This window comes from Equus caballus, chromosome 6 (assembly GCF_041296265.1).
Source record: "Equus caballus isolate H_3958 breed thoroughbred chromosome 6, TB-T2T, whole genome shotgun sequence".
NCBI classification, from domain to species: Eukaryota; Metazoa; Chordata; class Mammalia; order Perissodactyla; family Equidae; genus Equus; species Equus caballus.
In genome coordinates, this window is record NC_091689.1 from 51590591 (window position 1) to 51617696 (window position 27106).

The following is a 27106-nucleotide window of genomic DNA, read 5'->3' on the forward strand; positions in this document are numbered from 1 at the left end:
TAAAATTTATATAATGTTATAAACCAAAGTTACCTCAAAAAAAAAAATTAAAAAAGAGCTGGGATGGTAGACTTTTTCACAAAATACTTTTATATATTTGAATGTTTCTGCCTTGTGTATATTACCAATTTTTTTTTTTTTTTAACTCACAAGACAAGGCAAGGTTCTTGAACAATCCACTTTCTCCTGCTTGTCATTTCTTAAATAGGTCAACTATGCTCCCTCCTTAGAGTCTTTGCATCTGCTCTCTCTACCTAGAATGTTCTTCCCTCTAAATATTCAAATACTTATTGATCTCCCAGCCCAGGACTCCATTTATATACTATCTTATCTTATAGAAGGAGAGACAACACCCTTTTATTTAAAATAAACATACATCCTGCAATTATGCCACTCTATCCCTTTATCATGTTTTATTTTTCTTTATGGCATTTATTGCCATCTGACATCAAATTCACAATTATTTACATTATTTGTTTATTCCCTATATTCACTCACTAAAATACAAGCTCATTGCGACTAGGGTCTTTTGTTCCATCCTAGCCACTAGAATAGTGCTTGGCACAAACACACGTTCAGTACGTACTTGATTGAGGAACAAATAATTTGAAAGGTGCGGTGGATCTCAGAAGTAACTACACAGCATTGACATATATTATAGTGTTTCTCAACTGGGGAGCACCATCTACTCACTGGGGGGAGAAATTTGTAGTGTGCTTGGAAAGAGCTCGCTTATTCTTTTCTGAAAGACACACATATACACATCCAACACAGCAGCTGGTGTTGAAAACCTCGGGATGGAAGTCCAAGAACTGAAGTTAGAACTACTAACTTCTTCACTGATCTAAAGGATGCTGTTAACCGAAAGCCACCCATCACCTGAATGAAGATTACTCAAGAGATTCAGAGTACCAAACAAAGCACGCCCACTGCTAAACTCCGACATGAATTTGTTCATCCCCAGTTTCACATTCCAAACGGAATCCCACTTCCTGTGCTCTCAAACTCATATGCCTACATTCATTAAACAGCACAAACCTCCCTTTACCTGAAGCTCTGAGTCTGCTATTAAGTCAACTGGATCAAGTGAGGGAAAAAAGACAAAATATATGCTAAGATAGGAAAACACACTCCAGTTATACACCTTTTCCTTTCAAAGATAAAAATTTTATTTTTGAGGAACTTTATACTGCACATTTCCAAAGAGAGTCACATAAGAAAGCAAAAATGTTATCCTCCCCTCATCCTAGAAATAAATAAGAAGGGCACAAAATTTCTTTTTAAATCATGACACTTGGAAGTTTAGCACCAGCATCCAAAATGAACAAAAAAGGAGGAAAAAAAGCATTTACTATATATTTCAGATTTCTTTGGTTGGGGTTCTCCCCCTGTGGTATGAATATTTCTTCTTTCAATTCATATTACCAAAACAGTAAAAACCAGGAAAAAAATATAAACCTAGTGGTTGTTGAAACTGGGGAGGTCGCTCTCTTGTCTTGTGTGCAGGCATTCCCGGGATCTCAGCTTGCTGGAAAAATGTGCTGACATTTTCCTTTTGTAAAGTTGTTTGTTTCATAAAGAATAATAGTAAACATTCTAATGTCCACATCTTGGTTAGTGTTCCACTTTATTGCTTGGATGTTTCTTTGGTGTTGGTAAGGTCGTGGTCTGCTTTTTGCTGTGTTTTATTTTTTGAATGGTCATTAATTCTTTAGGTCACCTGGAAAAAATTAAAATCAAACTTAGAAAGAATGGCTTAATGACCAAGAGTTGAAGAATAAAAAGGCAAAAAGTTATGTTTCATGTAATTTAAAAAACAATATTTATTTCAGAAGCTCTCAACAAAATCTACACGTTATTCTTCTATAGATTTGTCAACTATAGATTAATCGAAACTTACGTTTTAATAAAGTATTTTTACAACCCAGAAAATCAGTGCATAATGGTAAAAATTTTGTAAAATTATATAAAAGAAAATTACTATCATGAAGCCTTTCAAATGAACAACCATGGTCTAACTTTGCATAGTCATTTTAGTGGCTGCACAACATCTCCTCATATGAATACACCACGCACAGCACGTACCTACTTCCCCAATGGTAGACACATTGTAAATAGGAGAAATGTTTTTTCCCCCCATCTTTTGGGTAATTTTCTTAGGAACAATACCCAGAAATAATGTTACTTAGGAAAAGGTTATGGCTAAAATGACTGATACATAATTCTAAGTCAGTTAATACAAACAAGTTTGAACAGGGAATTTATCTCTATGATAAACTGTCCACACCACTCGAGATAAAATAGAATATTCCCAGCCTAAAACTATCTCCCTAATGGAAGGTTAATTTAAATCCCAACCACTGCATAGAAAAGCAGATGGCATTTAAAAAGTAGGAACTTATAATAATCTCAAAATTTCATGAAATCTTAACATTTTTTTATGAGTTTTACAACCTCTCTTTTAAATAAAAGCTAATTCTTATTTATTTAATGAAAAGAGCAACAACCAAGAAATATTAAAAAACTAAAGCCTCAGAAGTTATTAGATGAAAAACCCAGAATGAAATCAACTAAGGCTTATAAATTCTTTTAAGACTGGCTCTATAACTGGGTCAGTCTATCCTGTTACATTTCTACCTACGTAAATAAAATTTCCAAGATCTTTAACAAGAAGATAGAAAAAAGTAGGAAACCACAACGAAGATAATGAGCTAACCTTAGTGGAGGTTCTTCCCCGTGCCCTGTGTAAGCATCTCACACGTGTTACCTCACGAAAGCTGTGCAACAGCCCTCGAGGGTGCGTCTAGCTAGTCTCCCCACCGCAGCAGCAGCAGACATTACTGAGACCGAGGGTAAATAAACTCTCAAGACCACCCAGCAAATGAGTGGTAGAGCCTGGACTGGATACATAAATCTGCAGGCTCTCACACAGTATACTGAACTGCCTCAAAATCAATAATCTTGGTTATCAAAGGGGAAAAGGAAGAAAAAAATGACTAGTTTATACTACAGATCAGTCTGCTGTTTGTAAAATGAGGCCTCTGTCAGGCACTCTAAAATTATCAAATTGGCCACCAGGTGTCAGACAAGTAAAACTTTCAAAAGTTTTCTTAAGTGGTTTTAATAAAAGTTGTCTGTCTAGAAAAAAGAATATGATCATCAACTCTGTCTGAAGGTTTATGCCCCCAACGCATAGCAAAAATAAGGTCAATCCCAGGGATATTTAACCACCGAAGCCACTCCTTCTCCAGAATCCCAATGGAGATAAGAGATTGGCCCAGATGACTCACAAACTAGGTTAGACTGCTCTGGGCTACTGTTGAGAACTATCACCCCAAGCCCGGGCTCCCAAGCTCTTACCTGTTGATGGTGAAGGTGCCTGGGGAGCCCGGTGTTACTCAGCACTGCTCTGCCCGGTGGCTGGAGCAGGGTTCTCAGATGGTGCTTCACCTGCCTTGGTCTAAAACACAAAACAAAACCACATACCAGAAATGAATCCATGCAGACGCCAGTGGAAAGTTCAAGACAAAAAGGTCTCAAAAGTTGGAATCTTCCTATGAAGATAAATCACTGTGCAAAATTTTAACTACTTTTAAGTACAAGTCAAAAATTAGTTCCACAGAAGAATGGCCTACAAACAGCAACGACACATCACCACTCTCCGTAATGGAAGGTCTATGATATACGTACGATTGCTTTCAACACATGCTTACAGGCAGGTTCCTCTCTAGAGATGCTGTCCTTTGTTTGGAGAGCCCTAAATGCTTTAGCTCTGAATCTCCACTAGTGTGGATAATTCTCTCAGAGAATGCTGAATTAGTTGAATTCAAATATTTGGTTTGTGTTATGTGAAGGGCATACTCTCTCTCTCTCTCTCTCTCTCTCTCTCTATATATATATATATGGCTCTTTGGCTAAATGTTATTACATATTATACATATTATATATGTTATATATAATATAAAGCATTATATGTAAACTGTATCTGTAAATGTTATAAATTACACTTCATATAAAATGTTATATATAAATAATATATATTTATTTAAGTGCCATTATTAGACTATAAAACCACTCTTAGAATGCAATACTAGTTTGACATGATTAAGGATGATCTCGCGACATGCTCTGGCTGGCTTCATTTACCTCTTTGCCATCTTGTGAAGGAGCATTAGGAGGACGGGGGCGACGCCGATAGTTGTATGGGCGCCGGTACCCACGGCGAGCAGATGGCTGGTTTGGACCATTGGCCGCTTGTTGATTCTCTTTATCTTCAGCCTCTCCGACAGCCGGGGCAGGTCGTGGGCGAGGAGGGCCCCTGGAACAGAGACCACAAGAGAAAAGAGAACAAGTGCCATGGGACCAGGGTCCTCAAGAACATAAAGTTTTATTTATTTTTAAAGATTAAAAAGTCAACTGATCCGTACTTATTGCTAGAATTATGCACAGGCTAATGCAGCAAATGGAACAAAGGTTTGGTGAAAAAATCCTATTTTTCCCCCTTCAGCTGGACACCTATTTGTAGTGGACAAACACATACTGAACACATACTATGGTCCTACCAGGCACTTGGATAGGCACTGAGGACAGGAAAATAAAAAAGAAAAGTGGCCTGGTATCTGCCCTCCATGAACAGAGTTAGTGGAGACTAAGGGGATTAAACATGAGAAGAAAACTAATACTACTTACTATGTGCCAGGGCCTGTGCAGGTATGTTTTTATGTTAAATACTTAATCTCGATGCTAATTCTGTGAGTTGGATTTATAGAGAAAACCAAGAGGTTTAGAGAGAAGTATTTGGTTAAATCATATGAGATTGCTGTTTTTATAGGTCAACAAGGTCAAATACAGCTTTCCCAAGATAATACAGCTAGGCACTGACAGAGCTGGCATTCACATATACTACAGTCTACTGTTTTCATTAAGACTTTTCTATGAAGTCTCTTATTTCAAGTCCTTACTAATTAATCATTAGAATGATTATGTCTAACGTGCCTAAAACTAGAATGAATCTTGTGAGGAAAAGGATGTAGAGTGGTACATATCCTTTCCCAAAATAATATATCTGATCTCCTTTCTATAAACCATGCTGCCAAACTTCAAGGTGGTATGAATGTTACTCAGGAATGAAGTTCTACTTTCTTCACTTACCTCAAGGATACAGTAAAGGAACAGGAAGGCTTACAATATAAAAAGCTTAAAAGGGATCTTAGGGAGTCTAGCCCCCAATTCATAGTCTTCACAAGGGATAAAGCACAAATAAAATAACCCTCGCCTTCACTCATATTAATATCATTGGTGGTAATAATATCTAATATTTATTGAGGGTTTACTATACCAGGCACCATACTAATTATCTTAGATGCATTAGTACATTTAACCCTATCGACAACTGTAGAACATTCCTTCATGTCCATTTTACAGACCTGGTGACTAAGTCTTAGAGACTCCAGAAACTTGCCAAAGGAGATACAGCTACTAACTGCAGGGTGGGAATTTAAAAACAGACAATGTGCCCTGACTTAACCCCTAGGCTAGACTGCATGAACTTTCAGAATCTGCAGGATCCCAAATACTCCCTGGCACTCAATTCTTCCTCTATTTGTAGCACTACCACTGAATTACCCATCGATTAATTTATTTCATTAAATATAATAAAAATTAAGTACTAATTTATATCATGTAAAAGTTATGGAACACAAATAATGTTTTGGTACAGGGATAACTGAAAATTCTTTTTTGAAGAAGAAGAAGATTAGCCCTGAGCTAACATCTGCTGCCAATCCTCCTCTTTTTGCTGAGGAAGACTGGCCCAGAGCTAACATATGTGCCCATCTTCCTCTACTTTATATGTGGGATGCCTGCCACAGCATGGCTTGATAAGCGGTGCACAGGTCAGCACCCAGGATCCAAACCAGTGAACCCTGGGCCACCAAAGCAGAACTTACAAACATAACCACCTTGCCACCAGGCCGGTCACTGAAAACTCTAATTCTTAAGTAGGTGGGCAACGTCACGCCACCATGTGAAAATGTGTACTGCAGAGTCCTCCAAAAATCACAGGCACCCAGTCAAAGTAGCTACACCTTCTAGTTATATAATAAACCCACAAAACAAACCCACCATATCCTCATAAATTCTACTGTCACTCACAAGTCCTTCAGCTGGTCATTAGTTAGTGGGTAGTGTCACATACCTACGGTACCTTGGGCGGTAAGTTGGATTTCGATGAACCGGTCCCTGAAGTTGTGCTCCCTCGGGGACTCCATCCTTCATTTCTCCTATCTCACCAGCCTATAAGAGGGCAACGAGAGCTGAAAATGAGCATCATGCTACAGGATATGAGACTCAGAGCACACAGCGCCACTCAATTTTTTTAAAAGTAAAAAAATGCTTCATTACAAAGCTGGGAACTCTCAACTATAACAGTGAACTATTTATTGATTAGATCTTTGTGAATGATAGGATGGAAAGAAAAACTCACTCTCACTAGAACAGTCTTTTGCCTTCGCCCAAGGCACTTAATTTTATTTTACAATATTAATATAGCATTTTGAAATGTTCCATTCATCTCATGAAAGAAAACCTATATTATAAAAGGAAATGGAGTGATACACTACATGTGAGCAACGAGAATCTTTTCCATCTTTTCAAACCCAGACCCACTAATTCTACAATCAGATGTCCCCTCCATACCATGATGGTTTCTACCTTCAAAAGTTCTCACACCTCACAATGACTCCTGGCATCACAATCTCAACCACGCTCTCACTCGTGATTTCTTCCTTTTATAATTTTTTCCTTTAATCTGTCTGCATTATTATTATAAAATGTTACACAATTTAATGTATAAAATGTTATTAAATTAATTAAACTAAATGTTGCTTAAAAAAATAAAATATACTTCCTTGATGATAAAATTATTTTAAGCTAGGGGAATAAAACTAACTTATTGTAGAACTTCCAGGGGAACAGAGAACAACTAAAAACTAACAAATAAACCCCACCAGCAGTCTCTGAAATTCTTTACAACACAGCCACATCTCAACCTTCTTTTGTCAAAATTAATATTCCTTTCTCCTCCATATTTCACTAAGAAAAGAGAAGCAATCAGAAAAGAATTTCTACATTTTTTCCACTATCAAATACCAACCTGCCTGCATTTGTATTAATTTTCTTCTCTCTTATGACACAGGGTAAGTGGTCCATGCTCACATCCAAAGCCAACCCCTCTCTCACCTACGAGAGCACTTTAACACTCTATCCCTCCTTCTCTCCTTCACTATTTTTTCCCTGCTCTGCACCATCATTTCCATCTAAACATAGAAACATGCTGAAATAGTACCCATCTTTTTCAACTTTTTTAAAATTTTGAAATAATCAAATTTACAGAAAAGCTGGAAGTATAGAATGTAATGCTTAGCTCTCATTCAAGTTTTGCCAGTTGTCCCAAAAATGTCCTTGACAGCAAAAACACCCATACAATCACGCACTGAATTTAGTTGTGTCTCTGTCTGGAACAGTTCTTTAATGTTTACTTGGCTTTCATGACCTTGACACTTTTACAGATTATAGGCTGGCTGTTTCGTAAAATATCCCTTAATTTGGGTTGTTTGGTGTCTCCTGATGATTAGTTTACACATCTTGGGCAGGGAAGCCACAAAAGCGACACTGCATTCTTCTCATCGCATCCTGTCAGCTGACATACGGTTTCAATTAGTACCGTTACTTACAATGTTCACTTTGAAAAGTAGTTAAGGTGGTACTTGCCAGGCTCCTTCACTATCAATTTACTTTTTCTCCTGTTGTAATTAATGAGGATTTTGTGAAGAAGTACTTTCAAAGTCTGTAAATATTCTATTCCTCATCAAATTCTCAATATATTAATTTATTTATTTATATCTGCATAGACTCACAGTTTTCTATTTTATTCAATGAGTTATAATCTGTTACTATCATTACAGGCCAATGAGAACTCCTTCAAGCTGGCTCATGTCCTGTTGACATGGCTCCAACATTCTTTGAGTACTTCCTTGCTTTCTGGAACAACAAGATGTTCCAGGCTCATATTGTACTTTCTCTGGCCCAGCTCTGAAATCAGTCATTTCTCCAAAGGAGCTTCTTTTTATTGGAGAATGATATTTAGAAATGAAAAGCTGGGGGCCAAGTATGCTCAATGCTATTAAGGTGTCACTGATGTCAGGCTATTTCAGTAGACAGAACCAAGGAACACATACACACAAATATATGTGCACATATACACACTGTGGGTTACATATATATAAATGTGTGTGTATGTATGGCATATTTGATCCGTTCATCCAATAGCTTTAGGAGTAAATTGTTGGTAAGGGACAGGGTACGGGAGACCAGGAGAGAACTCACTACATGTAAAAACAAAATCAAATCAGATAAAAACCTTGCCCTAACGCCAGATCCTCCTCCAGCTACTGCCCCATTTCTTTAAGTTCCTTTACAGACATCACACTAAAGGAAAACACCACTGCCACCACCACAGAAACCTCCTCCAAGGGGAATATGATATCTCTTGGTCCTCACCCTCTCCTTTCACATTCATGCGAATCAGAACTTTGTCTCACCACACCACTAACCTCCAAGTTTCAATAATCAATTTTCAACCTAATTTCCTCTACTTATCAACAGCATTTAACACAGCATTTCCTTCATGAAATACATTCTCCCTATCTGATCCTTCTCATTGTTCTTTGCTAGACTCTCCTCACTTTCCTAATCTTTAACTGTTGGTATGCCCCAGAACTCAGTCCTAGAATCAATTTTCTACCCACATTCATTTTCTAGTGAATCTCATCCTGCCCCCATGCCTTTCCATGTTTTTATGACTCTGAAATATATCCTCAGTCCCATTTCTCCCTTCAGGCTCCTTTGGCCTTTGTACTTGCCATTCCCTCTGCCATTCCTGCCCTTTCCCAGTACCTCAATGACTTGCTCCCATGTTTCATTTAGGTCTTTTCTCAAATAAAGCTCCAAAGACTCTGTCAACTATCTATCTAAAACTACACCTTCCTCCCTCAAGCCACTTTCTACCTCTTGACTCTGTTTTATTTTTCTGCCGACCTGCCATCTCCACTTGAAGGTAAAATTTAAGGTGGGAAAAAGATCTCCAAATGATTTCCACTTCTCCCCCTAAATCTGACATTTCTTCAGTCTCCCTACAGTTGTTTAAATAAAAGTCAGAGGTTATTCTTTACTCCTCACATCAAATGCTGACATTTCTATGTTTAACACTGTTCCTAAATTTGACCACTTATCACACTTTCACTACTAGCACTCTAATCCAAGCCATGATCATCTCTCCACAGGGAGAGTATAGTAGCTGGTCTCCCTACTTCTTGCTGTTGCCTCCTATGATCTAGCTTCCATAAGCAGTCTGATGATCTCTTCAGTATGCTTCTTCCCTATTTAGATGCCTTACTGGCTCCTTACTACATTTAGAGTAGGCCAACATTCCTTATCACGGTCTCCCAGGCACACTTGATCTGCCCTAAGATATCACCCTGATCTCACCTCCTACCCCTCTCCTCTTCACTCACACCATCCCAACCACATGAGCTTTCCTTTAGTTCTCTGAACAAGCAAAGCTGCTTCTTCCTCAGGAACTCTGATTCACAAAAAAAGTCAGAAACAGCAATTAACATGCTTAAAGGCTGAGAGTCTACTAGGAATGATTGAATGGGAAGTGCAGGGGCAGACAGACTGAGTTTAAATCAAGCTCCACCACTTCTTACCCATTTAACATTAGGTAAAAGTTGTCCATTTGTTTAAATATTCAAATCTCTTCATTTGTAACAACAAAAATAGAGAAACCATTGCCAACTTCATACATAAAGCTGTAAGGAAGTCTGAATAAGAATTGATTTCAAACATCTGCCACTTGGTAGATGCCAAACAATGCTGCTCCCTTTCCTCTACCATATAATTCTTTTCTCAAAGACTACAAATAGTTGACATTTGCTCAGTAACCAATTCTATTTAATTTTCAAATACGTAGAATTATCTTTAAAAAATGGAAGTCATTTGGTTACTGACGTATCATGCTACATTATGTAGCACTATTATGAAACACTATTGACCTGATTATTATCATTTATTTTGTTTTATTCAATGAATTTCATAGTTTTGTATATAATAGAAAGTGTTGGAAAAGACATTTCTCTTTGACCTCAATAATTTTACCATCTTAGAGATCTCTCTATACTTTTAAGTCATTATATTGACAATCTGGCAGTAGCGTAACTATATGGAAGAAAGTTTTAGGAATTTTCATTTGAAGCTATCAGTTGGCTGAAGCAGACTTCGTAGTCACTGAACATCCAAACATGGTATGTATTAGAAAAATTCTAAGGGAAAACTGTTGAAGGAATCTATGACAGCTTTTATTTCAGATATGGAATGGGTAAGAAATTCAGGCCAAGTTAAAACAACTAAATGCAGTTATCAGAATAGCACACTTTTCCAAAATTAACTTTCAACCAACTTCCACAAATAATGTTCTACATGGCACTAGAGAATCACTTTGCTCTGAACCTTCAATTCCTAAAGTAAAATATACTTTATTTCAAACAATATGGGAAAAAATCACGTTCTCAAAAAATATGATACAAATGTATATGCTAAATATTAAGAATGATTATGTCAGGAAGGTACTACTAATGCACTAAAAATAAATGTGTATTATAATCTCACTGACTCTTCCTGTCTTCATTTCCTAGAAGCCCAGAGTGCTGCCCTACAGAAACCTATGCCTCATGTACCCAATCTCCCCATATATGTAAGTCTACTTGCTATTTTTAGCACATTTGTCAGGGACAGCTGTTACAGAGTGGAAGGGAAAAAACAAGAAGCAATGTAGAAAGAACACATCATGCACGATGGGATAGGAGCAGGGTAGCAAAGAACACACTGAACATAATGTTCAGTCAAAACACTTAGGAGAAAAACAAACAACAAAAACCAAGGACATGAAGAGGAAAAAGTTGTAGCAGTGACAGCAAAAATGATGTCCTATCCCAAGTTTTCCAAGTTTCCTGGGAACAGCAAAGTTGGTATAAGGCTTACTTATTTTTGTTATTTTTTTAAAGCTTCAGTGCACAGTTGTGTATCCTAGTTGTTAGTTTGAGTTCTCTATGTCAGCCACCGCCACTGTATGACAACTGACAGACCGGTAGTGTGGTTTCACAACCAGGAAACGACCTGGGCCACAGTGGTCAGAGCGCCGAGTCTTAACCACTAGACCACCAGGGCTGGCTAGGTAGAAGGCTTATTAATTACATGTCAAGTTCACAGTAGCTATATCAATATTTTGTAGTAAAAAAGGGGAATCAATCAATAATCAACAATCTCCACTCTAGTTAGGTTTTCTTAATAATCAACAGTCTCTCATCTGAATTAAGGACCTTACAGATGTTATCTATCCTGAGGCATAGTGCTGAAGTCTTTACCTTTGATTTAATCATCATAACCCCGGAGTGAAGGCACATTACAATCCCCATTTAATGGATGGACAAGTTAATCTCTCTAAAGTTTGGTTTTCTCAAAAGCTTACAGATAGTATGTAGCAGAGACAAGATTCAAACCCAGGCCTCCCTGACATGAGAGTTCAAGCTCGTACATATACCATCTGTCTCTCTACTTTATTTCTTTTATTCTTCCATAAACTATAACTATCCATAAACTATCCACCAGGGTCCCCGATTACAGGCATGGCTCCTGTGGTTGCTTTTCGAAAAGTTACTAGAATGACTGCTCTGAAAAAGCAGACTACAGGCCTTGCCTCCACTTTTGGAGCATCGGGAAGCCACAAGCAGGGTTTTATTTCCGGCAGCTGGTGTTGGAGGAGGAGGAGGAGGAAGAGGAGGCAGAGGAAGGACGGAGGGGTGAGGACTGCTGTAGAGGAGTCCCAGGTCAATTTTACCTGCATTCTGTTGGGATGGGGAAAGACCCGTGAGCGACGGTCAAAGGTCTGTCCCACGTGGTAAGGCGGGAACCGCCGCCGGTACTGAGGGCGATACTGGGGGCGGCGCAGCTGACTCCGGGCCCCAGAGAACTGCCCGTCAGTGGCAGGGGGCTCAAATCCTTCACTGCTGCCGCTCCCTTCCTCCTCCTCCTCCCCAGCGTACTAGCGAAGCAAAGAAACAGAGATTCAGAAGAAGTTTCAGCAAGGAAAGAACCAAAGACTACCATTTAGAATGAATATCACCAAAAGAAAAACCTCCCCCCACAAGGAATAGCCCCTTCTATGATACAGACAAAATGCATTTAACCCAGATTATCATGTGATTCCCTGGGATAAACTACATTAAGATTAAGGTAGATCTGTGCAGATAAAATACCAAGAAGCAGAAAAGCAAGAGTAATCAATATATAACGAATTTAATAGTCACCTAATCAGAACTGATGAATAGCAATTGACCAACCACCCAAAGAACATCTACAAGGTTTATAATACTTAGCTCTGCCAAATGTGTCTCCTGATATTTACCAACCACTGGGGCAAAGTCCAGAAAAAAAACACATTTTGTAGTGTTATCAACAGGTTTATTCTAAGTGGTATACTTCATGTGGCAGCTCTCAAAGTGTGGATGGGGTCTCTGAAACCCTTCCCGAGGGTTAGCGAAGTCAAGCTATTCTCATAATGCTACTAAGATACTATTTGCCTTTTCGAATCTCATCCTCTCCCAAGTGTGTGGTGGGGTCTCCCAGCAGACTGAATGCTGAAGGAGCTAGGAGAATCCAGCTGCCTATTAAATCAGACATCAGAGATTTGCAAAACTCTAAAGAAAACAATGCTTCTCAATTTAAAAAAATCTAGTTTTCATAAGAAATGTTATTTGTATTTACATGTAATGAGTTTAAGTAAATTAAGTAACAAATTTCTATCACAATAAATATTAGTAGATATAAACACACAAAGTAGATATCCTTTGTGGAGGATAAAAGTGGACTCTTCTTTGGTATCCTCAACAATATTTAAGCATATAAATGGGTCCAAAAATCATAAAGTTTGAGAACCACTGACTTAGGGTATGATTCTCTTCATATGTTTAGGAATAAAGTTTTAATTGCCCTTTAACAGATAGTGGTAAGTAATAGATACAGGCAGTTTCTAAATATAGGCCTTATTAACACAGGGAATTACAGACTCATTTTATATTTTTTCCCATTTTTAAACTACCATATCACAAACTAATATTTTATATTAAGAAATATAAACAAAAAACCAAGCATCGTTTAAAGAATTTTTTTATTTCAAATTTTACTTAAAGGGAAAACTTCAACTACTGCCTCAACTAAGCCTAATTTCAGAAAAATTAAGCCATTCTAAACTTCATAAACCTGTATCAGCTATGATCCCCAATTATGTAAAGACTACTAGCATAAAAAATGTTCACCAAAATATTATGTGAAACTGCACAAATTATTTTTTCTTTTTAGGCTTTTCACATCTTTTTGAGTTTTATACAGCCAAATCTTTCACTAAGAGTTTTCCAAATTAAGAATAATGGCACCATTGCCAAACATACTCTTGAGAGATACTCAATAAGCTGTTGGGACAACAGAACATCTTCATTTAAGTATACTTTCAGAGTTCAACAATTTTATTTCTAAATATCATTACATGCATAACTTCAGAATTTCCACCCCTTTGAGGAGAAAAGTCTTTAAAAGAAAATTTTTCACCAAAGGTTTTCTACCACTTTCACTTCTGAATTAACCTAGGAGTCAAAATAATCACAACTAGAGCTCTGTGAATCTGATGAACTTGAAAGAGTTGATGTGATGTGGTAAAAGCTATGGTACCTCGTTCCCTACTCCCACCCCCTGCACACCTTATCATTAAAAATCAAGTAGGATAAGCAAAACATAGGTAAGAGAACTATAGAAACAGAAAAACAAGATGTCATAAGGAATCTGATAAAAATCTATTTGGGCAGGGTGTGAAGATGATAAAATGAAGAGGAAAAGCATTTAGGTAAGCAGAAAGATATAAATCTATCAAAGCATAGAGATAAGTCATTCTGAACCTGCAGATATTTTATTCTGGTGAGATTTTTCAAAAGTTTTCCCTGGATGACAGATGTAGCCATAATCCTGTGCTCACAAAGCATCTTGAGTTTTATTCTATGGTGCCAATCCAAGGTATTAATTCTAGAAACATTAAAATGACTCAAATCTAATAGGATCCTCATGACCACAAATGAATGAGATTCTTTTTTGGGTGCCTTGAGAATACTTTAAATTGAGCCTCCTAAGAAAGCTCTGGCCAGACTTGGTTTTAAATCTTTTCACCTGGATTGGTACCAATCTAAAGAATTAAAAATCTAGAGAATTGATGTTTCTTTACTTTGATTTGAAATAATGGGAAAAGGCTATGCTAAATGAAACAGCTACTTAATTGAGGTAAATTATTTAATACTCCTGTAGCCAGCACTGTTTATTGCCTATTCTGGAGCTATTCCCCATTCCTCCTTGCCAACCAAACGCTAATTTTCTTAAGAGGTCAACAGTGCCAGCACCAAGAGATGAACAAGAGGTTTAAACCAGTAACAGAAATCTCATTCCCTTTTGCCAGTGAATGCCACATGACTAGGTTCTGGCCAGACAAAAGCCAAATGAAGAGAAAGCCATTTTGACAACCTTGGCATAGCCTACTTTAATTAAGCCTGCTTGTTACAAGACAATGAAATGTCTGTTACTTGCAGCCAAATACACACAAACTGATACAAATTCTGAATGCCAAGTTTCCAGTGAGACCAGTGGCTATATGGATAAATTCTGGGCACCAAAAATTTCCCATCCAAAAAAACAAAAAAATCACTTTGTGTCCCCAGGAGAAGATACATCATTTATCTGCTCCAAGTATGTACACTTAACTTTAGATGTGAAAATTTTTTCAATCGCTGATTAGGAAGAGAGACAACATACATTACGGGGAGGTCCACGGCGTCTGCCATAGTAGCCACGTCTGTAACGGCGCCGATCAGCAGCATAACGGCTCCCTTCTACAGGAACTCCATCCGGGCCAGTCACATTGGCTGCTTCTGCACCCTGAGAAAAAAAATAAACAAATACACCCTCAAAATTAAGAAGAAGCTAAACTAACCCCAAAAAACAGCTTTAGACAGTCAGAGTGTCAGAGAATGGCAAAACATACCAACAATTCCTACTGCGACCTTGAAAACACACCTAAGTCTTAATAAGGTGAGCAAGGTGCTTGATGTCCTGATTTAAAGATATAGAACGTAAACTTTGCCTTCTGTTTGTTTATACTAAGTTCAGGAGCAGAATGTGCCTCTTTAATGAACATAAACTGGTCAATATGATGCAACTGTAAAAAGAGTAATGCTAGACTAGGAAGAAAATTCCTCAATGGAAAATAACTTAGACAATGTTATCTTCCTCCAAAATGTTGAAATTTACGTTACTCTCAGAGGTTCTAATAGAATCCCTATTCAGGGGCTCACATGGCCCTGTACGGCACTGAGTTACTGAGAGTGAAACTTCTCCCGTCGGGGCAGCAACAAGGAAGAAGGGTCTTTGATTTAGTAACACCTAGTTTCCACACGTGGAGTCCCTCTTTAGACCTCGCTACCATCCTTGAAACAGACCTAGCATTCTTATTATGATACAGACAAATGGATAAAATAACGCTTCCAAAATATAAAAAATTCAGACCACACAGATTCAAGAGTATATTTCACACTCTAAATCAATTTGTAAAACCTCAAGTTCTGGAAACATACAGAGGTAAAATTAACCTGGCAAAACAGTATTTTAAGAGTTGGATGGGATATTAGAGATCAATCATTACAGGCCAGCATTTGCTGGAAGGCGATCTGAAATGCCAAGAGATTTGCGAGATACCCTGGGGATATCATTTAAATTTCTATATTAAATGATATAAAGTGTTTTTCTTTTAAAACAAAACAGTTTGGGAGCCACTAAGAATATGGCCTATGGAATGGTGTCTATGTATGTGGAAAGAGCACATGCATGGGAGTTAACTAGTCATTCACTCAGTTAGTGTATAATCAGCTGCCACTATTAGCTGCCATGGCAGTGATACCAAATAAGTTTTTAAAATGTTTTTATTCTTATTCTATATTATTTTACTGATACCTATAATGGACTGTTGGAATTAAACATCTAACAGCAGAAAAAAATTCTGTAGATACACTTCAAAATGATCTCTTAGCTTCTTGGGCTGTTCTTCATCTGAACAAAGCTGTTAACCAATCTGTCAAGATGCCTTCAGCTTTCCCAAATCCAAGCCAAAGAGAAAACACAAGCATTATACTCAATTTGAATCTTCTTTTACTGAGATTAAAACATTCTTTACTATAAGTGCTTATAAATCACAGCCTGAAAATTTTATTCTTATGAAAAGAAATATTTTTCCCCAGAGCAGCTTTTATCTATTTTTAACACTATAAAATGGTTAAATTTTTATCTATACTTAAACATACATTTGGTACCAAAACAAAATATGTCAGTTTTAATATTGAGAAATTAGCTTTTCCTTTCATAATTAAATAGGATTCATCCTTTATTAAATGAGAAGCTAAAATGTACTTTTATAATACATCAAGCAACGTTTATAATGACATTCAATAATCAAAAGTATTTCTACTTAAAAGTCACTTCTTCCTGTCACACAAAAAATCCAAAGTACTGTGAATTCTTACCATTTACTATGCAAGAAAACTCTGTGCCAGCACACTTTGATACCCAGCCACAATTTTCTCTCACCTTCTCTCCTTCAACCACATCAAACTCTACAGTTTCTCCATCTCCTACACTGCGCAGATATTTCCGTGGGTTATTCTTCTTGATGGCAGTCTGTCAAAAGCACAGAAAACTCTAAATGAAGTATATGTCAATATTGGCCGCAGATTTCATCACTTTCAAGTTTACTGGGTATTTGAAGAAACTGTTGACTTATTATTACTTTTCTGAATTATTCTCCTACTAACCTAGATCTCCAAAACAACAAAATAAATCAAAACAAACACACACTATAAAACCATGTTCCATATTACTTTCTTGATTCATGTTATCCTTCAAACTTCATCTTGGTAGGTGGATCAAACAGAACGTGTAGTTACTACACACTTCTGCTACAGATGATCCCCTAGTCATGATATCAGATATACAGTTATATGCTGCGTAATGTTTCAGTCGATGACAGACACTATGTACAATGGTGGTCCCATAAGATCAGTACCACATGGCCTAGGTGTATAGTAGACTATCCCGTCCAGGCTTGTGTAAGTACTGTAGGGGGTGGAGAAATTGTCCTCTACCTTCTAGGTTCTTCTGGCTGGTCTAAGAATTAAATTGACATGAGACAGATTAACAAGAGAAAAACAAAACAAAAGTTTAATAACACGTATACATGGGAGAAACCCAGGAAAACAGAATAACTCACTAAAATAGCTAAAGCCCTCACCTTAAATACCATCCTCAGCTAAAGACAAAAGAAGTTGTTGGGGGTAGGGAGACTCAGGGACTTGAAAGGAAAGAAGCCAGTTCACCGGGAGGTGAAAAGGAACAAATATTTGAAACACAAGTGTTTTGTCACACAGAAACAGAAGAACACAGAGGGGAGCCCAACAAAGGGGCTTTTCTAGGCTCCTCCTCCCTGTCTACCACCTAGTTCATGTTATGCTAAGGTGAGAGCTCATTTCCTGAGACAAGTTTTTAATCTGAATTCTTTTAGGCAGTTAAAGGGGAGATAACAGAAATACTTTCTACATCTTTTGTTTCTTAAAAATAATCAGCCTAAAATAATCATGTTAAAGTGACACATTTTAAGGTGGCAGATTTTGTTCTCCTTCAGTACACTCTATGTTTGCATGATGACAAAATCATCTAACGACACACATCTCAGAACGCATTCCCATCATTACTTGACACATGACTGTATGACTTCCCTTAAACTATTAAGTGTCCGAGATTCAGACTGTAGCTCCATCAGAAGGTGGGGAAAATGCCTTCATGAAATCTTACACACACACTTTAGGTATAAAGGTTTCTGTAGACAAGAGAAACTGCTAACCCCAAGAGGAATTTAAAAATGTGTGAAGGGGAGGAGGGATGATGAAGAATAGAAATAAAGGAATGACAAAATGCCAAGGGGATCGATATTTCTGATAGGATATACGAAATTACCTCAAGGATCAAAATATTACTGATAATCCGGCCTCTTCCCCCACAATCCCTGCCCACTTTATGGATGAGGAAACATGAGGCTAATAAGTGATTTATCTGAAGGCATAAAGATATGGCCGGGGGGAAGCTGGGAGTGGGAGGGAATTCATATACCTGTACAGTGCTGTATTTATTCAATATTTTTCCCATCACACCATTCATATGTCAACTCATCCCTATACATTCCCTGATAATACATGAAAAGGTTAATGAAGATGTTATCCTGCATTAAACATCTGTACCTAAATATCTGCATATGAACAGGCCTCTCTTTTCAACCAGTGGAAGGGAGAGAATAATTCCTGCAATGAATTTCCATTTCTTCAGCTGGTATCTCTAAACAGTTAAAGGGGCTCTGAGTTTCTATGGAACTAGGTCAACCGTATTTTATAAAGCGATTAGGCATGTGTAATCCAGCCCTTCCCTTACTCTGAGTAGGAGGGAGGGGAAAAAAAAGAATGATCCAATAGGGCAGAGACCTCACCCACAGAGGAAAAAAGGCAGTTCGGGACAGGATACATGCACACGCAGTTCGAACATTCAGCCATTCCAAAAACAGCCCCTCCCTGCCAGCTTGTTCCTTTTTTCCTGTTAAACTGGGCAGGCCTCGACTCATCGAGGTGACTCACCACACAACCTCATGGGGCTGGAATCAGGTCACACATACTCACAGCTAATGAAGCTGGCCACTGGAACAGACACTTGCTGGGTCCTTCACCTCAGCAGTCACCAAACGGAGAGTTCTTACCCCAAAAGGTCTGTCTACCTCCAGTTATTATAAACAACACTTCCTTTCAGTCTGCTATAACTTTAAAAGTCACTGTATCTGAACAAAAAAGTCTACTCAAATTATCTAGGCACAACTGAAATATATCAAGTCAAGTAGAAATATAAACGACAGAAACCACTCCTAGAGAGCTTATTCTTAGACATCACTCTCTCCATCACCACACCCACCTTAAATGTGCACACAAACCTAAACGGGAAGAAACAAAAGCACAGAAAACCAGATGCTTGATGGAGCCCAGCAGGTAAACGTGCTGGTATTAGTACCTGTCACTCTACTTGCCTGTGGTTATACACTAAGAACACACACATTCGAGACAATTCATTGAAAACCAAACATACAAAAAGAACAGCAAGTGTATTCCCTCTTTTAATCTATTTTGTAAAGCAAGTCAGGATACACAATAATAGAATAAATAACATCCTGGGATAATAACGTAAAGAAAGACTGAGATACCTGTAGCAGAGAAGCCCACGTTTCCCACAGCTTACCCATTTTCTATGTTTCCTTGCAATCTAGGGAATGTGGGCCTTCTGACCCGGACACGTGCTAACTGGGCCTCACTGGAACAGGAGTGAGGATTATCCTGGGAACGGTTCCTCATGTCTTGGATACGCACACCCTAACCATCTGCTTCGCTGTGCTGTTTACTTCAAGTCAGAGCTGCTCTGATAGAGGAGCTTTAACCGATACCCACCCAGGCAAAAGCCAGATCGCTTCCAGCCAAATGCTAAGGAGGAACCATGAGGTCAGGAGAACAGGATGCTGACATGGACACAGAAGGTTTTTCGCTAAGGACTCAAAGTCTTTAAAAATTAGAAAGTGGCCTAAGTAAATAGCACTTCATTAAAAAAAAAACATTCAAAAACAGTTAATATGATGGGGCAGAAGAGTTTTTCTGCCGATCTTAAAATGTGGAATTGAGCTCTCTTGCCAAAATAAAATCACAGAGAGAATTCAGAGTAGAATAATTTACAGGAGCTCGTTTTGGGAAAGAGAAAGCAGCAGATTACAGACGCCTCCTTCCTCACATGGCAGATGTAACATTTATTATCCCACTTACCTGATGTACAAATACATCTTCTTTGGTGTCATTTCTGTTGGAAGACGAAAAGTTCACAATTAAAGCTACTAAGTATGCAGAAAAACTTACAAAAACAGATGTTTTCTGGGTTTAGACCCAAGACCCCAAATACAACATAAATTTTCATTTATCCCCTAAACTTAATTCAGATGCCTAGAATCAATCCTCGTTAAAAACTTCTAAACCCACAAGATATTCACCTTACTCCTCCACGTAACCACAGGGCTTAGATCCAAGCACACAGATTCAACGTGCGAAATACCCCTTTCCTCTCATCTCTTTCTAAATCACGTGGTATGTAATCAGAGCCCTAGACTTCCCTCCCAGCAAAAGCAAAGCAAGACAGTTAAAAGGACAGGGCACAGCTGTGAACTAGGCTCCCCTTACACTGAAACCTAAAACAGCCCCCACCCCCCACCGCCCTAACTTCTCCCTACCCCCAACAAAACAGATGAGGAAGAAATTGGAGGAATTTCTCTAAGGGGGGAGGGAGTGGGGGAAGAGAGAGAGCAAAGAAAATGACGATATCATGTAAAAACATCATAATAATCCCAAAGGCTTGCAGGGCATTCTCATTCCTATATGGTCAGAAGTTACCATGGTTTAAAGAAAACACTACGGTCTCTACACAGGACTTGGACCAGACCTGGGTTACAGATCCAGCTCAATTACTCACCAGTTGTACGACCTTAGGAAAGTTGCTTAACCAGTCTAAGACTCCATTTCTCCATCTGTGAAATTATGGTTATGGGCTCAATTATCCTAAGGCCCTTCCCATTTCTGATTTATCTCCCTCCTCCTCTTTTTCTTTTAATGACTAGATAGTATAAAATAAGTTATTTATCAGATTCTGGAAATGTATTTTAATTAATATTTAATGACCAAGAGCTTAGAAATCAGCATATTTACAGTGCCTAGAAATCTTGAAATTTCCACAAGCCATTAATAAAGTACAGTAAGGATTTGTAACTGCTGGTGCCACAACATAAGTGTGTATTTAAAACATGTAGAGATAACACACACATACCGATTTATAAATCCATATCCATTTCTGACGTTGAACCATTTGACAGTGCCAAGGACTTTGGTGGCTAAAATAGGATTAAGCAGATAAATTAGTATCTGACCTACAAAGAGATAAAGCTCATATCACTAAGGTCATGATAGCATTATATAAATCCTCAACATACCTGGGGAAACCACTAAAAGCTTAATTCCAAAATATATTAGGAAAAGAAAACGGAGCAAGTGAGGATATCATAAGGGATACTTTTCAGAAGACTAAACCTTTCTTCCTTGTAAAACTTTTCAGTAAAGTCATAAGGAGTGGTCATAGTCTATACAAATCTGCAATAATTAAAATTGGGAAACACCGTTGGAGGAAAAATTTTAAAAATGCTCTTTAAGATTAAAGTTTTAACAAAGGAACATTTTTAAAGTGCAAAAGAAGGGTCACAAGGAAAGAGAATGTAGACAGATGAACAAGGTAAGTACCAATAACCTTAACACATGACTTTCATGCTTTGAAATATTAGGCAAACTTTAATAAGCGAAATAGTAGCTCCTTGTTAATATCTAATATACAAAGACACAAAGTAACTTGTCTGGTTGCCAGATGGGGCCCTACAAGAGAAGTCAAGAGTAATAATAGAACTGATGCTGTCTCAACCCAATTCTGTACTTACCACCCTGAGACATGATGCAACAGGCCTTTTCAAACCACAGTGATGAATTTGGGCTTCTGTTTCATTGTTTACCCTACTCTCTGCAGTTGGTGGGAATCAAGCTCAGCATTTTCTATAAAATCCTCCTCTCTTAAGTTCATTATTGCCTCGACTTTCTGTCATGAGTAGGACCATTTCTGTATAACACCAGATTTTAACAGTATTCAAGAGAAGGAATCTAAACAAACAGTATGGTCATACAACTTGTACTTTGTAGATGCATATTTATTTCAGTCATCAAGTATGATGCGAGACGTCTTCTTTGAACCAATTTTGAACGTCGAACTCAGGACATCTAGGAAACGCCTATGTCTAAATTCAGGAAATGCATAAAGCAATCATCAAAACTCAGTGAAACAGGAAATCTTACAATAGAGTGCCTTAAAAAAAAAAAAAGGCTTAGCAGAGAATGAAAGTAACGTTAATCCATGTTGCCTCTCTATGAGACACAAAGCTTATAATTTACAAGGATAAACATTAAGGATTCAGCTTTCAAATTCAAAACTAAAATAGTAATTAGGACTTGCTTTGTTGTGGGCAGGGTTAGTTCTGAGTTTTGCCAGATTGATACGCTTGAGAAAGTATTTTAACTCTCTTTGTAAAAAGAAAAAAAAAACAAACAACTCTTTATGCCTCCAAAGTCATTCAGTCCGCCACTGACTGAGCAATCTCCAGCTCTAATTCCAAGTAAGGAAGATCTCTTCAATGAAGAGATTAAACCATTGGCATCTTCACTTTTAGGCCATTCTAATTAGAGCAGCTGGGCAAAGAAGAAAAAATATTTCATGCTTTAGATCAAAATGTCAATAGAAGAGGCCTGTTTTTGATAAGTCATATGCTTTTAAGGCACACATTATTTCAAATGATATGCTTTTTGCGCCTCCTTTCGTTTCTCCCAAAATTAATGACCTAGGAAAATAGAAGGATAAAAGCCATTGTTGATTCATTTTCATATAGTTAATGTCTAGCACTGTCAAAGGAGAATCTTGGTTAGAAAGCCAACATTAACCCAATAGGGAAAAAGATGAAAAATGATTCTCAAGTCTAACTTCAATCCAGGCTGAAGGTTATTTTTACTCCCCAATGTAGTTTTAAAAAATTTCCTAATTCCACAAATATTTCCATTGATTTCATACGGCCAAACATATATTTATGCACACTTCTTGCTTTAAAACCATACACTCACTTCACATACACAAAGCAGGAAGGGGGTACAGAGGAAGACCACAGGCTTCCACAATGTTCATTAGAAGGGAAATTCTGTTTCCCCTCAGGTAAACTTCTTTCCCCGGCCCTGGCTAGACACTGAAGTTAAAGACCGTCTGTACTGGGAGAATCCAAAACCAGAATTCCATTTCAGTCAGCCCTGTGCCTGACACATTTTAGGCACCCATGTGTTTGCTTGGCAAAGGAAAGGAGATGGCAGAACACACTGGACACCAACTGACAGTGTTGAAATGTCATGTAAAGGAGTTATAGTGGAAAGATGAAGGACCTCCAGACTCAGCACCAGGGATGTGGTCGAGGCTGAAGAGCAGCTGCTGGGTGGGGAAATTAACTTTATCTGTTTCCTTCCTCTTTAAAGATATCTACTTTAATTTAAAATCCAGAAGTTTACTTTAGATGCAGAAGGGCACAAGGATCAAGTTAAAAACCGCAAAATTTCCTTTATACAAAAATAAATTATTGTTAAGAATAGATCTTAACACTACTTTGGATAACTCAAGGTTGTCTGTATCAGACATTTTGCAGGCAAGTGTTCCAAGAAACACTTGTTGGAAACAGTATCACAATACAAATACTGAGTAGATTTAAGTGACTCTCAATCCAAGAAAATGAGGGCTATTTTGTTTCTTAACCTACACAGGTTACATTTAACATGCTGTTTGGCAGTAATGAGTAAATGCCCTGGAAAAACAAGAAAACAGGCCTCTCCAGGTGGGGAACAGGGAATGGTATTACACTTCCTTCACATTATTCCCTCAATTTTCTTTTTAGAAACGGGCAGGCAAGGCTCAGAGATCAAATATGCCCCACCCAGAATACTGAACATTTCTCTGAAGCATCCTGCACCATCTCTTAACTTTCCTGTTTAAAAGAGAAAGAGTGATATACATTCTTCAGAGAGCTTACTCACCACCCACCGGCTTTGTCAGCCTGTTGAAGGCCTCACACAGAGTTACTTAAGGAGAGATCGCTGAAAAACGTGACAAACCCTACCTCGACCACAAAACCCCTTTCTAACTCTCTGCCCCCGAACCTGAATTTCTCATCTTCCTGTTTCCTAAGTTACAAGTCCCAAGATAACGATGTTTTGAACAAACGTCACACCCACGCTCCAAGTTTTTTCAGCTGCCGCACAAAGTGCGTTCCCACAGTTCAGAGAGAAAAAAACGTGGAGCGATTGGTAAACACTGATTCCTTCGTGCAGCAGTGGACACAGAGAGGGAGGACGACGTGGGACCAAGACCCAAGCTTCCCAGAGAGGATTGCAACACCTCCTTACCGGCATGTGGCGGACGGAAGCCTGGCGTCTTGCCCTTGCCCATGTGGGAAGGGCGTCAGGGACAGACACCTGAGCCCTCCCAGCAGGAAGCCTTTCCCCCTTTCCCTCCCTGCCTTCTCCTAGCGCCTCACTCTTCCCCAAAGGAAATCCTGTCCTCACCCCCAAGATCCTAAACAAGGTCTCCAAAGTCCCCATCCCACGTGTCTGTCCCTCTCTTCCATCCGCAGCCATCCCTCCCCAGGCTCCTCTCTCCCAGACTGCCGCTCTTTTCCTTTCGGACAGAGGGACAGAGGCACTCTCTATGACGGGAATGGGCGACAGAGCCCGCCTAGGTCACCGAGGTTCAGAACCCAACTTACTGGCCCAGGACCAGCAGGGACGCGTCCCGGACCGCGAGGAGCTCAGGGCCCCGCGCGCTCGGCTGGGAGCGCCGGCAGGAGCGGCGGGCTGCAGCCAGCGGCGCTGGGACCCCAGTCCCCGGGGACCCGCACTGTCGGCTGCCCCGCCCGCGTGGGAAACGCAGCGGGGGCTGCCCACGCGTGCTCGGCGGCCGGCTGCAGCCCCGACCCTGCCAGGCCTGACTCACCGAGAACTTTCTTCTCCGCGTCTTCGCTGCCAGCGGGGGCTGAAGAGGCGGGGGCCGCGGTGCCCGTGGCTGCGGGGGCCGCGTCCCCACCGGGGTTTCCTGCGACCAGGGCGCCGGGCGCCGGGGCGGCGGCCTGGGGCGCGCCGCTGCCCCCCGGGCTCTTGGGCGCGGGGTCCTGGGGGGCCGCGGGGGCCGCCTCCGCCGGAGCCTGCGGGAGGGTGGTGGTGGTGGTGGTGGCCTCGCCCGCCTCGCTCATGCCGCCTCCTCTGCTCTCACTCGGGCACCTTGGTGGCGGTTGGGCGGCGGTTAGCGCGGCTGGGGTCGCGGCGGCCGGCTCGCTCTCGGGGAGGCCGGTGCGGCTCTCGCGGCGCGGCGGCGGCGGCGGGTCTCGCGGCGGAGGCGGCTCGAGCTCTGGGCTGCGCGCTCGCTCGGGGCTCCTCGCTCGATCTTACTGCCCCAAAAATGGCCCCGCACAAGTTTTTCTAGGCGGCGCACCGGCCCGGAGGGAAGGGCGGCGAGGGAGGAGGGTGGAGAAAGTTGGCTCCCGACTTGGGCATCGGCTTCATTAGCATTTAAAGGCGCCTGATGCCCTTTCCAACCCACCAGTGCGCCCGGGACTGGGGCGCAGGGCCGAGCTGGGGAGTCAAGGAAAGCAGGAGTAAATCTGAGGTTTGCATTGTAATCTGGAGTTTTGTGAGAAAGCGCTGCTGTCTCTTTGTCGGAGCCGGGCACGGGGTCTCTCCTTCCTCAAGGCATCTTGGCGCCTGAAACTGACCTTTAGGAGAGGTAAAATAGGGTATCCAAATAACGCTGCGCTTCTCGCTCCCGAACACTTTGTTAAATCCTTTATATTTATGCATTCAGCACTTATCAAGCATCTGAAACTATTTCTGATACAGGAGTTAAGAAACGAAATAGTAAAATCTTAAGATTACTTGGCTACTTACTCCTGAAAGATAATTTATGGATAATTTAGTCTCTAATCCACAGATGAGGAAACTGAGGTCGAAACCTCAGAGAATTCAAGTAAAAAGAGTGTGTACCAACTTGACAGCAACAAATCACGAGCGCTTAAGATATATTTCGTACTTTACTTGAAAAAACAGCCGAATGAATCCACATCCTACCTTCTGCTCCAATTGCCTCTGCCAGCTGGTGAAGACAAGCAACTGAGCCGTCTTAGCCTCAGGGATGAGAAATACAGAGAAACAGATCACTTGAACGTTTTTCAGTTGGAAGAGCCCACATGGCCTTCAGAGACTGGACTGGCTTATACTAACCTCATAGCCAGAAGGACTGTGACCTGTACCCAAGAACTCTTGGAATACAGGACTCTTTGGTGTTCCAGCCTCTGGGGTCCAGACAGACCTAGGTATAAATTCTAGCGCTGCTCTTTGTTAATTTGGGCTGGGAATTCCATGTCTCAGAATCTGTTTCCTCCTCAATGAGAGTTTCTCAAAGGTGCTAGGGAAATAAGATGAGATTATCCTATGTAACTACAGTGTCTGGTCTAACAAAAGCTCCTTTTTCTCATTCCCTATTCCGCTATGCTGTTTACCTTTTTTCCTGGAATTATTTGTTATGTGGCTACATCAGGAAGGTAGCTATCAAGTGTAATTCATCATTATAACCCGACTGGTTTAGTGCAGTACCTAGCATAGAGCTAGAACACAGTAAATGTTTATAAATGAAAACAAACAGAAAGACCTCTGCAAACTCATTTACTTATCAGCACATTCATTATAAATAATTATGAAACTATCCTGCCTTATTAGTTTCTTACTCCATCCATGAAAAATGCAAATTAAAGAAAATGCATTCTGAGTCAGCCCTGATGATCTAGTGGTTAAAGTTCGTGGCACTCTGCTTCAGCACCCAGGTTCAGTTCCTGGGAGCAGAACCACACCATCTCTCTGTCAGTAGCCACGCTGTGGCAGAGGCTCACATACAAGATCTAGAAGGGTTTACAATTACAATGTACAACTGAGTATTGGAGCTTTGGGAGGAAAAAACGAAGACAGAGAGGAAGATTGGCACCAGGTTAGCTCAAGGAGAATCTTTCCCAGCAAACAAAAAAAAAAAAAAAAAAGAAGAAGAAGAAAGAAAGAAAAGAAATTCTTAGAAAAAAATAGCTAAATATGGAATTTATGACTTTTCCGTGTAATTCATC

General features: G+C 39.7%; 1 protein-coding gene across 2 annotated transcripts; it reads right to left on the minus strand.

The window, feature by feature from the left end:
• Positions 1–1145: 1145 nt before the first annotated feature.
• YBX3 (Y-box binding protein 3) lies at positions 1146–25487 on the minus strand. Of its 2 annotated transcripts, XM_023643126.2 has the most exons (10): positions 24937–25458; positions 21148–21211; positions 20100–20133; positions 16789–16878; positions 14965–15087; positions 11954–12157; positions 6197–6294; positions 4147–4318; positions 3361–3460; positions 1146–1720 (listed from the first exon to the last, which is right to left on the minus strand). In XM_023643126.2, the coding sequence occupies exons 1-9, from the start codon at positions 25190–25192 to the stop codon at positions 3395–3397; spliced, it is 1107 nt and encodes a 368-aa protein (XP_023498894.1). In that variant the 5' UTR covers positions 25193–25458; the 3' UTR covers positions 1146–1720; positions 3361–3394. The 2 variants fall into 2 exon arrangements, with proteins under 2 accessions (XP_023498894.1, XP_023498895.1); XM_023643127.2 differs by lacking the exon at positions 11954–12157 and having other exon boundaries at positions 24937–25487.
• Between the last annotated feature and the right edge of the window lie 1619 nt (positions 25488–27106).

Excerpts from the sequence above, each read along its gene's own strand:
- YBX3 (XM_023643126.2), bottom strand. The coding sequence starts at position 25,192 with ATGAGCGAGGCGGGCGAGGCCACCACCACCACCACCACCCTCCCGCAG. Across the intron at positions 12,158-14,964 it reads GCCGTGGACCTCCCCGTAAT|TACGCTGGGGAGGAGGAGGA; the intron begins GTATGTTGTCTC and ends TTGCTTCGCTAG. Across the intron at positions 6,295-11,953 it reads CCCATCCCAACAGAATGCAG|GCTGGTGAGATAGGAGAAAT; the intron begins GTAAAATTGACC and ends GCCCTCTTATAG.